At 39.9% G+C, this 10,896-nt stretch overlaps 1 protein-coding gene across 3 annotated transcripts in view; it reads right to left on the bottom strand.

The window, feature by feature from the left end:
- LOC102205775 (MTSS1-like protein) overlaps positions 1–5,146 on the bottom strand; it is a 70,414-nt gene extending 65,268 nt beyond the window's left edge. For all 3 annotated transcript variants that reach the window (XM_013909132.1, XM_013909134.1, XM_013909133.1), the window contains exon 1: positions 4,814–5,146. In XM_013909132.1, coding sequence (XP_013764586.1) covers positions 4,814–4,900 — 87 coding nt within the window. In that variant the 5' untranslated portion in view covers positions 4,901–5,146. The remainder of the gene's footprint in view (positions 1–4,813) is intronic.
- Between the last annotated feature and the right edge of the window lie 5,750 nt (positions 5,147–10,896).

Genomic DNA, 10,896 nt, shown 5'->3' with positions numbered 1-10,896 from the left:
CACAGAGATATGCACAGAATTAGCTGTATGAGTATATGGGAACGTTTCCCATGTATATTTCTTGTACACAGTAATAAGAAGATTATTACTTTGTGGCTGTTTTATTATTATGACCTACTTTGCAACTCCCGCTGTGCACCATTATTAATTTACAGTTATCCTCAATAATTCTACATCAGATCAAAGGCAGCTTACATATACGATGCACATACAGATTGCACATGTGCACATGCATGAGGGGTGACTGACTGCCTCGGGTGGAGAACCTGCTGAGTACTGGAAGAGGAAGGGCGAAGCAAGAGGAGAAAGAGGAAGATGATGGAAATGAGGAAGAAAAAGTGCTTTCTAAACTGCGTGAATCCACTCTGCTGACGCTGGCAAACGGTGAACGCTGGGGTTGAATCTTGCAAACCGAAAACCATCCATGACACCTAAGGGCACTGGCTTATAGATCCACTTGCAGAAAACAAAATTATACAAAAAACGTGAACTGGCAGGACACAGCATCTTGAGAGAGTGCACAAACTTTGGGGAGAAGCCCTGACCAAACATTCTCTCATCTGATGTACTAACCTTGAAACCTTGTGAGGCAGTATAGTATACTGATCAACCCTGATATCACACGTAAATCCAGATGTCCAAGTGTTTTAGATTTGTAGATATAAATAAGTTATCAACTCATTTTTTATCAACTCAACAGAAATCTCAATAGCTAAATATCCCATAAATACATAAAAATATATCTAGGAGCTTGACATTTACCACCTCAGTGTTTCTTAAACATAAGCACTAACTTTTGTTTCAGTTTTTATTTTTCATTCATGCAAAACAACAATGACACTTGTAGTTGATATACTGATGCACAAACTCCTAATTCACATTTTGAGGTTTCAGTCTCTGTTCACAGCTACCCGTGGTCCATTCCTGAGCCTGTTGTTTTCCTACCAGCTGGCTTACTGGCAAGGTCGCTGTCATAACATTCAGCCTCAGATTCCCTTGTCTGTCTTGGACTGTAGCTGGCAGTGATAATCCTTGTTCTGCTCAGGAGATTTGCTGAGAGCCACTCAGAAATCCTCTACCTGCTCTAGGTTGCTCCAAGCTCACTGAGCCCAAAGAGCAGAGCAAGGACTACCATGTGTCATGTGCAGTTGGAATCCATTAGTGGGATAATATATATAAGGTGTTTCAGATCAATTTAAAGCCAACAAGGAAACCAATAAAAAAGAATAACCAATAAAATAGAATGAAATGTTACCCTAATACCAGTTTAAAAAGATGAGTCTTAAGCTGCTTTTTGAATGAGTCCATTGAGATCACAGATCATAGACTGGAGGGCAGTGAATTCTAGAGTGGTTGCAAATGTCACCTTCAGTTTTTTGTCTAAATTTGGGGATGGATAACGATCCCTGATCAGAAGACCTGAAAGGCCTGCAGGTGACATATGGCTGCAAAGGTTTGTTAATATAATGCTTAACTGTGCAGAGACCTAATGTGAACATTCGAAGTCTGATAGGGAGCCAGTGCAGTAAAATCAGCCAACCCAGTATCACAGCAAAAGACCTGCTGTTCCATTGTGTAGTTGCCATGGTTTGCCTCTTCTAGGCATGAAATGCATTGATCAGCAAGCGTGTGACATGACCATTTTTGGACGATCTGGTGCAGACCATTACCTGTAGCTGTAGGCGATCCATGGAGCACAGTGTCAGGTTTAAACCACCACGACACCAACAGTAAAAACACTGACCTCGCTGGGAGTTTCTAAACAATGAGTGACATCAGGGTGGGTGTGCACATCGTTCATATACAGTTTATGTATGCAATTTACAGTTACTTTCACTTCATCTTCTAATTGTTTTCATAATTCATGAGTAGTTGTGAGAATACTTGAATGATGAATTTAGTCTTAGTCTTCTTCTAAATTAAAAGATAAGGATCTAAAAATCAAACAGACTGCTATGTCAGTATGGCTTCTAATTTGCACTACATTTGCATTTTAATTAACACCATTTATAGAAGCCTGGAGTTGTACAGCTTTGTAACATTTTAGAATACTATGGATGAAAGGGTAGACTACATCGAATTTATACAAATCCTTTGGATCAAAGTGCACATGTTCATGGATGCAGATGGGATGGTGAATATTCTTAAATATTTGACAGTGTGTGTACAGGAATCAGCACATTTTTCTTTTAAATGTGCTGTATTTCATTTTAAAGAATATGATGTCTAAAACATAACGATCAGTTTTATTGTAGCTCACAAATGACTGTACATTATTATATAATTATGTATCCAAGTCTTTTACTAATTCAAATCTAATCTAAATATGAATCGTGGATGTTTGTGGTACTATGCACAAATCATGTACTGGCATTTTAAAAATGCTTCCTCAGAAGTGTGTATTTTGTCGCACAAGTCATGCATCAATTTAATCACCAAAGCTGTCAAAACCAGCTTGTTTCCAAGAAAAACTATTAATTTGTTACATTTGACAAACGGCTTCTTTCTTGGTGAGCTATGAACACTGACAGAGTTTCCTGTAGAATCAAAAAGAGTTTGAGGGCTGATGACTCAATGATTCTTATCCCTTCACTAATGTTCATTCAATGCCTGGTTGAGGAATTCATACAAACTATATCAGGTCAGGAGTGCTTTAGCCCAATTTCTAGTGACCCACATTTTTCTGAGTTAGGCGGTTAACATCTACGGGAGATGCATTAGAAAATAAATGAATAATAAATGAAACACTGATGCACTGAGAAGCCTATTCTTTGAGCAATGATTAACCCATCTCAATGTGTATTGTACACATATGTTTGAGCATGAGCTCTTAAGAGAAAAAAATGACAAATCCTTGGTAAAGACACATGAAAATACTGATTTATGATAACCACTGAATATGTATCCAATTACAACACTCTAAGTAGACATTCCTCAACCATTACCAACGTATAAATACATACTGTTGCTACTGCTAACTTCTAATCATACGTCACACAAAGCTAAATATTTTCATTACTGCCATGTGTAAATTTCAGTCACTGGATCTACAATCACTGTAAACAGATCTCTGCACATGCTTATTGCTGAGTGTAAATACGAGACATGATTTATGGTGGTACTCTCGCTGTAGTCTGCTCTTAGTCTGAGTCATATTGACCAGTCTCCATGTTAAAAGCAAAATAAAAAAAGAGGATTGCATTTGCTGCAAGTGTAACTGCAATATGAATTTCACTTTTAAAAAGTGATATCTAGGTATTCTAGTCCCCTCTCAATCTTCTTGGCATCAATCACTTTTAGATGTGCACACTACAAACAGAAAATTCTACTCTTTCTGCTGCTTTATCATTAAAAACTATTAATAGTAAATCACAGGAATGCTCCTTTTTTATTGTCCATAATGTTCTAGTCACTATTGACTGGATTTTGCTAGTCATGTCATTTCTCCATGCACCTGTATTATTTGAAGTACATTAAGTATTAAGTAAAACTGATCCATTGGAAGTACTCTCTGATCGTGGGTTGATATTGATATCCGGGATCATATCCCCTTCTGTCACTTCGACATGTCTCACCCACAACAGAAAGTCAATAATTTATGCTTACAACACAATGAGTGTGCTGCATTGGCTGTGACCTCTAGCATGTGAAGCCATACAGATAGCAATGAAAAGTGCAACAGAAAAACCTTTACGTATTTTACATTCATGCATGTAAACTGGTTTTTAGTGGAACATACAGAGAAGGGTGCGTGTCATCAGGTGACAGGCAGACAGAAAAGCATGCAGAGCTGCATGGGCGTCTGACAAGCAGGCATACACCCGAGACTGCATCTCCAACCATTTCATCCAAAGCATCTTACAGCAGCACCGGTGCACATTCAGCTTGGGTGGGTACCGAACCACTCCACGGTTGCTGCAGAATCACTGACTGACAGGCAGGCCGCGGTATGGGCAGACAGACACGCGGACAGAGGGGGTAGGTATCTGCGCGGCTTCTCGTGCTTTTGTGTTTTCTCGCTGGATCAGCCTGACAGAAAATCAATGACGCTGCACTCTCACGGAGACGCAGAGTAACCAGAAAAGCAAGGACGACGGAGGCTTAACATGCAACAGTCGAGCGCGCACCTATTCTTACACAGTCGCTGCAGGTCTTAGGTTGAGGACAGCCTGGTGAAGATTCAGGCGTGTGCATGTGAGGGAATGTGTCAGTCACGACAGGGGTACACATCTGATTATATTTGCCAATTATACATGCCACTCCACGGAGCCGTTGAGATGAATGGAGTCCCAGGCTAATATGGGCACTTCCACAGGGCTTTGATATAAGACCCAGCTGGTCTTCACATTTAGCACAAATTGATTGCAAAATTATCCATATGCATAAACCTGATCAGACTGAGAGAAAACCGAGGTGATCGTGCCTGGTTGTTGTGGTTGGACTGAGATTTGAGGATTGCATTAAAAAAAATAAAATAAATGAAAATAAAATAAAAGAATGGATTGACGTTTGCATGCGCAGTCAATATTCCGGGCGTGAGGAAGGCGGTGGGGGTCGGATCGCACCAATAACCCACCGGGCCGCCGCATCACTGTCAGTAAAAGGCTGCCATCATCCATTCATTCACCTCATTGTTAAATAGAAGACGAATCAGCATTAGCTTTCAAGGAGCGGCGTGTGTTCAGGTATTTTAACCGTGTAGCCCATCTGAGAGCACCAGCTGGGAATAGGCTGCAGGACACCGCTATTTTCAGAGAGGGAGCACATGTGTTTAACCGTGGCAACAAATTCTTATAAATAAACTTTCATTTACCTTCATGTCGTTGACAATCGCCTGGAACAGACCACCGAGGGCCCCGCATTCCTTCTCCACCGTCTCCATGTTTGCCAAATCCACCATTCGCCGGAATTTTTAGAAGCGCGCACCAATTGCGCGCTACCAACACCCAGCAGGGAAAAATATACAAAAAAATTATTTCCACAAAATCACGACCGGTCTCTGAAAACCGGGAGACCGACAATAACGGGAGGGATGCAGGAAGAACGGGAGGAGGAGGAGGGGTGGGAAAAAAAGAACGATGCCGAAACAAACGGCTTCGTTGCGGTCTCTTCCAGGAGAAGGTAAGATTGGGTTTGAGAGAGGAAAGGCACACAATCTCTCTCTCTCTCTCTCTCTCTCTCTCTCTCTCTCTTGCGCTCTCTCACTCCCTCCCACTCAGGCGGTGAGATGGTACCGGGGCGACCACGCTCATCTTGGCGCAGCCAGCGCAACGCGGGGACGCATGTGAACGCAGCGGAGAATCACAGGGATGTGGTGTGTCAGAGCCTGTGTCTGTGCGTTCGTGCATGCATGTGCTCGTAGGTAAAATAACGACAGGCTGTGATTGGTGCACAGGCGGTGGGCTCAGCGGTGCAGGGAGAGCAGCCAGTAATACGATCCGTGCAAGCGAGTCACAAAAAGGGGAGGCTGGACAATCCTGGACGGTGTGTCACATGGCCGCACGCAGGCACATATACATGCATGTAGACACACACACACACACTACAGCATGGGGCTTACTGTCAGATAGAGTTAGATACTAGCAGAGTGTGTGTATGTGTGTAGGAATGCGTACTGACCACCTGATTTATGTTTAAACCACTAACCATTCAGTGACATGTATGAGTGGTTATTTTTGACATTGTGGCTATTTCTGAAATTCCACCTGCTACCCTCTTGTGACATGAGTTCACTGGTGTACCCAGGAGGCAAAACATCTTCAGGTCCAACACACTTCATTTTCCATACCAGTTACTCAGAGTAATAAATAAATACATAAATAAGTAATTAAAAATAAAAGTTGACTCTGTTTTATTTTGATCCTTAAGAAGAAGCAGTTATTTAGATACCATGCCATGGTTTACAGTTTACGGTACAAAAATATCTTTATGGATAGGTTTCCCCTCTCATAACAGCTGTTTGGAAACTGTTAGAGGTTACAGTTCAGTGGGTGGCTGTGGCTACAATGTAGCTTGCCATCACCAGTGTGTGAATGAATGGGTGAATGACTGGATATGTAAAGCGCTTTGGGGTCCTTAGGGACTAGTAAAGCGTTATATAAATACAGGCCATTTTACAGGCCATTTTACAGGCCATTTACAGTTCGTGGTGTGTCCTCTCTGTCTGGTAGGTGTGCTGGCACGGGCACATGTAGATGACTGGTAGAAAACACCTGTGATGATTCAAGTGACTAAACAGAACCTCTTGACTGAGGTTAAAGCTACCTGACTATGCTTATATCCTCACTAAACAACTGTTTCACTGACTGTACCGTTTCTGTTGAACATAAAAAATAACAGTTTAAAGACATGCAGCAAACTGGAAACAACTGGGAACGATGAATTTATATTTGGTATAATGCACATCATTGTGTGTTGCATACTTAAATAAATAAATAATATGTTTTATTTTGAAATAAACTGGTTTAATTGTTCTCATTTCCAGCTTCATAGTTTTATTTTTCTGTTTTCAGTTTTGCCTCCTTCCGTTAAGCTCAGTCTCAGTGCTCACACTCAGGGCTGTGTACCTAACATGACCATATTAGGGGTGTTCACTCTCATTGACATACAAATCCATGACTGTAAAAATAATAACTCTGAATGAGCATTTAGAGTAGTCTAAAGCTTGAGTCTGTAGCTCAAGGAGATTACTTGGACATACATATCATTATCTCATTATTTGAAACTTTGGTCTTTCTGTTTTTGGCCATATCACTATCCAAAAAAGAAAAAGAAAAAAGAAAAACGAGTAGGTTGGGGAGTTGGGGATTAATATTTATATTTACACTGCTGTTAATATTAAAATTTCAGTTTGATACAAAGCCGATTACTGTTACATGACATTACAAACACTTAATAAAACACCCAAATGACACATCTGCATGCATTTAAAAAAACGCCCCCTGTAGGCATTTCACACTTTAATCTTCATAGAAGCTGCTGAGTGTAAAGTTAAAAGAATGCAGTAGTAACTCTGAGAGAGTATGAAAATAAAAGCTGATTTAGGAGTCGTGTGGTTCTACAGTGATGAAATGAACTCTGACAGTGTTCATTAATGTAGTCAAATTACTGTGAGTCACATTTATGCTTTTTGAGTCAGAAAATGCATAAAGATGACTGCGGTCATAAGGTTCTTGGTAGCTACTGTTAAACCACTGTGCCTCTCATGTAGACAGTTACATCATTTTTTCAGAGCCATAACTAACTACAAAAATGTTTCCTGAGGCAGTTCTAGTATGAGCAGAAATCCTTTCAGTGGGGGGTTGTTGTTTGCTGGATATGGGGGAAAAAGCTCCTGAATAAAGGCATTTCTTGATAATGTTTTTTTTTGTAAAGATAAAGGACAGATAAAGAAAAAAAGAAAATCTGTGCTTTCTGAACGCCATATTCACCATCTACTGTATATGTAGGCAGCATAACAGTAACATGATGCGCCACACAGCCAGAATGATGCTTTAAAGGTCAAAGGTCACAGTGGGGTGGTAATTCTGAGACTATAGATGAAGCATGTCAAAGGAATTCTTGGGACAACAACGGAGAGGCTAGATGGAATTGGTTTCAAGCAGAAAAATGTTGTTACGAGTTGAAGATTTCAGAGTGCGGTGTAAAGATATTCCATTTTTATTGGAACACCTTGTGTGTCGAGTTTAAACAACCAGAGAAACCACAAACCTTCTCAAAATTCCAGATCATCAGATGGACAATATTTAAGGTGGAATATACAAATGCCCTCTTCATGATTCTGTAACACTGTCCCATAGTCCTTGTAGATATATTTCTCATACAGCATGTATTTTTAACTCTGAAAAGAGGTGATCTGTCTTTCTGTCTGTGTATGCTCCAGTTGTTTTTGTGTACAACTCTTAAATGAGACTACCTGTAAAAAAAGGGGGATTTAATAATAGAGAGGAAGCGATAGCTGACGTAATACACATTGGTATGCACACAGGGATGAATTTCTGAACACACACACAAACACTTAGCTCTAAGCTCGTGCCAAATGTTCAGCATCCTCCTAGAGACCTCCTTTTGTGCAGGGAAAATGCACCCATGCAACTCCTGTGTATTATGTATATGTGCATCTATGTGTTTCTATGGCTACACTGGTGACCTTGACTGAAGGATGTAATGCATATGACATAGCCAATGCTTTCTACGTCTTAATGTAACCCCTCGTGTGTTTATGCGTCTTCTTTTGTCTGGTCTTCCTTCACACATCACACATTACTCGCTCACTTGGACTCTGCAGAAAGCTGAAGAGCATGTGTTCAAGCGCAGCAAAAAACTCTCCTTTGGTTCTCATTATCTCTCATGAGGCCTTTCCTGAAAATGATCGGCTCAGTGTAGAAAGTAAACATACTTCAAAGAGTCATGAAAACAGTGTGGGTGTAGTAACAGCTGTGTATGGTAAAGTGACAGATTCCAGACAGGTTAAAACAATTTGACAAGGTTTTACTGCATTCCTAACTCTGGAGCTGATTTCTATTTAAAGATTCCTTGCACTCTGCTAACAGTGGCCCAGATGGTCCTGATGGTATACAGTGATGCACACATAACAGCAATGATTCACTTTCCCCTTTTATCCTGTTTTTGGCTTTATTATTTATTTTTTGTTACTGTCATGCTTAAAGGTCTTAAAATACATATTATTAAAGACATTAGAGACCTTCAACCAGATTCATGATAGGAGTGTTGCTTCATACACACGTTGTAACATAATATTTAGTTTTATTTATTTAAAGCCTAAAAAGAGCCCGTACTAGTGTATCTTCTCTGCATTTCATATATTAAAAGTAAAAATTCTTTCAAAACACCTGCTAATGAATCACGTAGCTGTTATTGGCTCTTTGCTTGTCATGGAAAACAGCTGGCAGAGGCTCCTCATTGTGAGTATTTGAATGTCTTTGGACACAATAGTCCAGGACAGCCAGAGGTCACTAACAGAGATGATGACTACATGAATCTCCCACAACATTAAAACCACTAACGGGTAAAATGAAAAACACCTATCATGTTGACTCGAGGTCAATGACATCTCCCACCAAGAGAATCCACCTCATTACACTGCAAAGACTCCACAGGACAGTTTCGACAAACTCTACAAAGAGCTCGCGGCATCAACCTGACATCCAGTCATCAAACATCTCCACCGTGCTGGTTCTGATGGCCTGCAGCCTCCATTTGTAACTGAAAGGGTTACCTTAAACTAATACTTTGACTGCTAGTAGAGACATTAACAATGAGACAAAACAATATGCTTCTAGGACTTTGCTGTTAGTTAAATTGCTGGCCTGTTTCTGTTCCTTGGGGTGGCTGTACAGGTGCTTTAGAGCTAACTCTACCTTTTCAAATTCCTTTTGATGGAAGCTAAACAATCATCAGTAACACTCTCCCTCTCATTGTTACCAAAAACCCTCCGGAGTTGCTTTGTCTCCCTTGAGAGAGCTTGATTGATCTACACAAACAACAACCTCTCACTGATTGGGCCCTCATCCTCAGGCTGGACGCTGCATTTTTAATTGGGTTTTGTCATTCTCCATCCTAGTTCAGCTACGTTTGTGGTTCTTGAATTTTAGCCTGCATGTAAAAGAAAATCTTGCATTCACCGAATGTGTATGGGGCACACATGCTCCCTCTCTATATAAGAAATTAAGACTTTTTTTCTACTCTTATTACTCTTGTTGACACTTTTTTACAGAATGAAGAGAAACCGGACATGTCAGGGGCTTTAAGCATTTTTGGTAGAACACAATGGATTCAAAAGTAAAGCTTATATAGATTTATGGGTTTTAAATATTTATTGTTCTTGAAATGGTTTAAAATCAAAAGATTAGTCAGTGGATGTTGCAATGATCTCAAAAGAGAATGATGATTCAGTTACTGCAGTGAATCACATATGACAAAGCTAAGCCTGCATGGGGCCAGTGATGGAAGCGGCGCTGTTTATAATGATCATGTTTGTTACTAAAGGCGTGGATGTCTAATAAAAGAGCCTGAGTCACATCCAGTTCAGAAAAACACCCAGCACTATCATTTTGAACTATTGGCAGTTAGCTTTATATAATCTGGGGAAAAAAAGAATTAATAAAAATGATTATTCACAAAAACAGAAGTAAAAACAATCAAGATGTCCATACTTACCCTTAGAGATGTGCTATAAAAATACAGGGTGGGCCATTTATATGGATACACCGTAATAAAATGGGAATGGTTGGTGATATTAAAGTCCTGTTTGTGGCACATTAGTATATGTGAGGGGGCAAACTCCTCAAGATAGGTGGTGACCATGGTGGCCATTTAGAAGTCGGCCATCTTGGATAAAACTTTTGTTTTTTCACTAGGAAGAGGGCCATGTGACACATCAAACCTATTGGTAATGTCACAAGAAAAACAATGGTGTGCTTGGTTTCAACGTAAAAAAATAATTTTTACATCTTTATTAACTGTGTTGTTGTTTTGAAAACACATCAATAATATTTGTAATAAGTGGAATGGACTAATACATGGATTGGAATGCTTAGGAAATTTTGATTGCGGGCTGTTGACGGCCTTTTTGGACTCCAGCACTGGTCTGGGTTATATGGATTTGTAACGGAGCGGAAAGGCTGATTTTATTTCCAAATGTTTTGTGTTTTTAAAAGGAAGGAAACCTTCCTAAAAACGGGCAGAACAGTGGAGCCGCCAAGGGAAAGCACACAATTTAAACTGCAAGATTAAAAATATAATTTATTATATTTAAATAGTTAAAAATGTAAAATGAATTAAAATAACCTTGGCCAAGGGATAACACAATAAAAATCAATAAAACACAACATTAAAAGTCCAGTGGGATCCACCACGGCATAAAAGTCACAAAAA

This window comes from Pundamilia nyererei, unplaced genomic scaffold (genome assembly GCF_000239375.1).
Source record: "Pundamilia nyererei isolate P.nyererei 1_Seehausen unplaced genomic scaffold, PunNye1.0 scaffold00019, whole genome shotgun sequence".
NCBI lineage: Eukaryota > Metazoa > Chordata > Actinopteri > Cichliformes > Cichlidae > Pundamilia > Pundamilia nyererei.
Note: the sequence above shows the minus strand (reverse complement) of the source record. Positions and strands in the feature narration are given on the sequence as shown.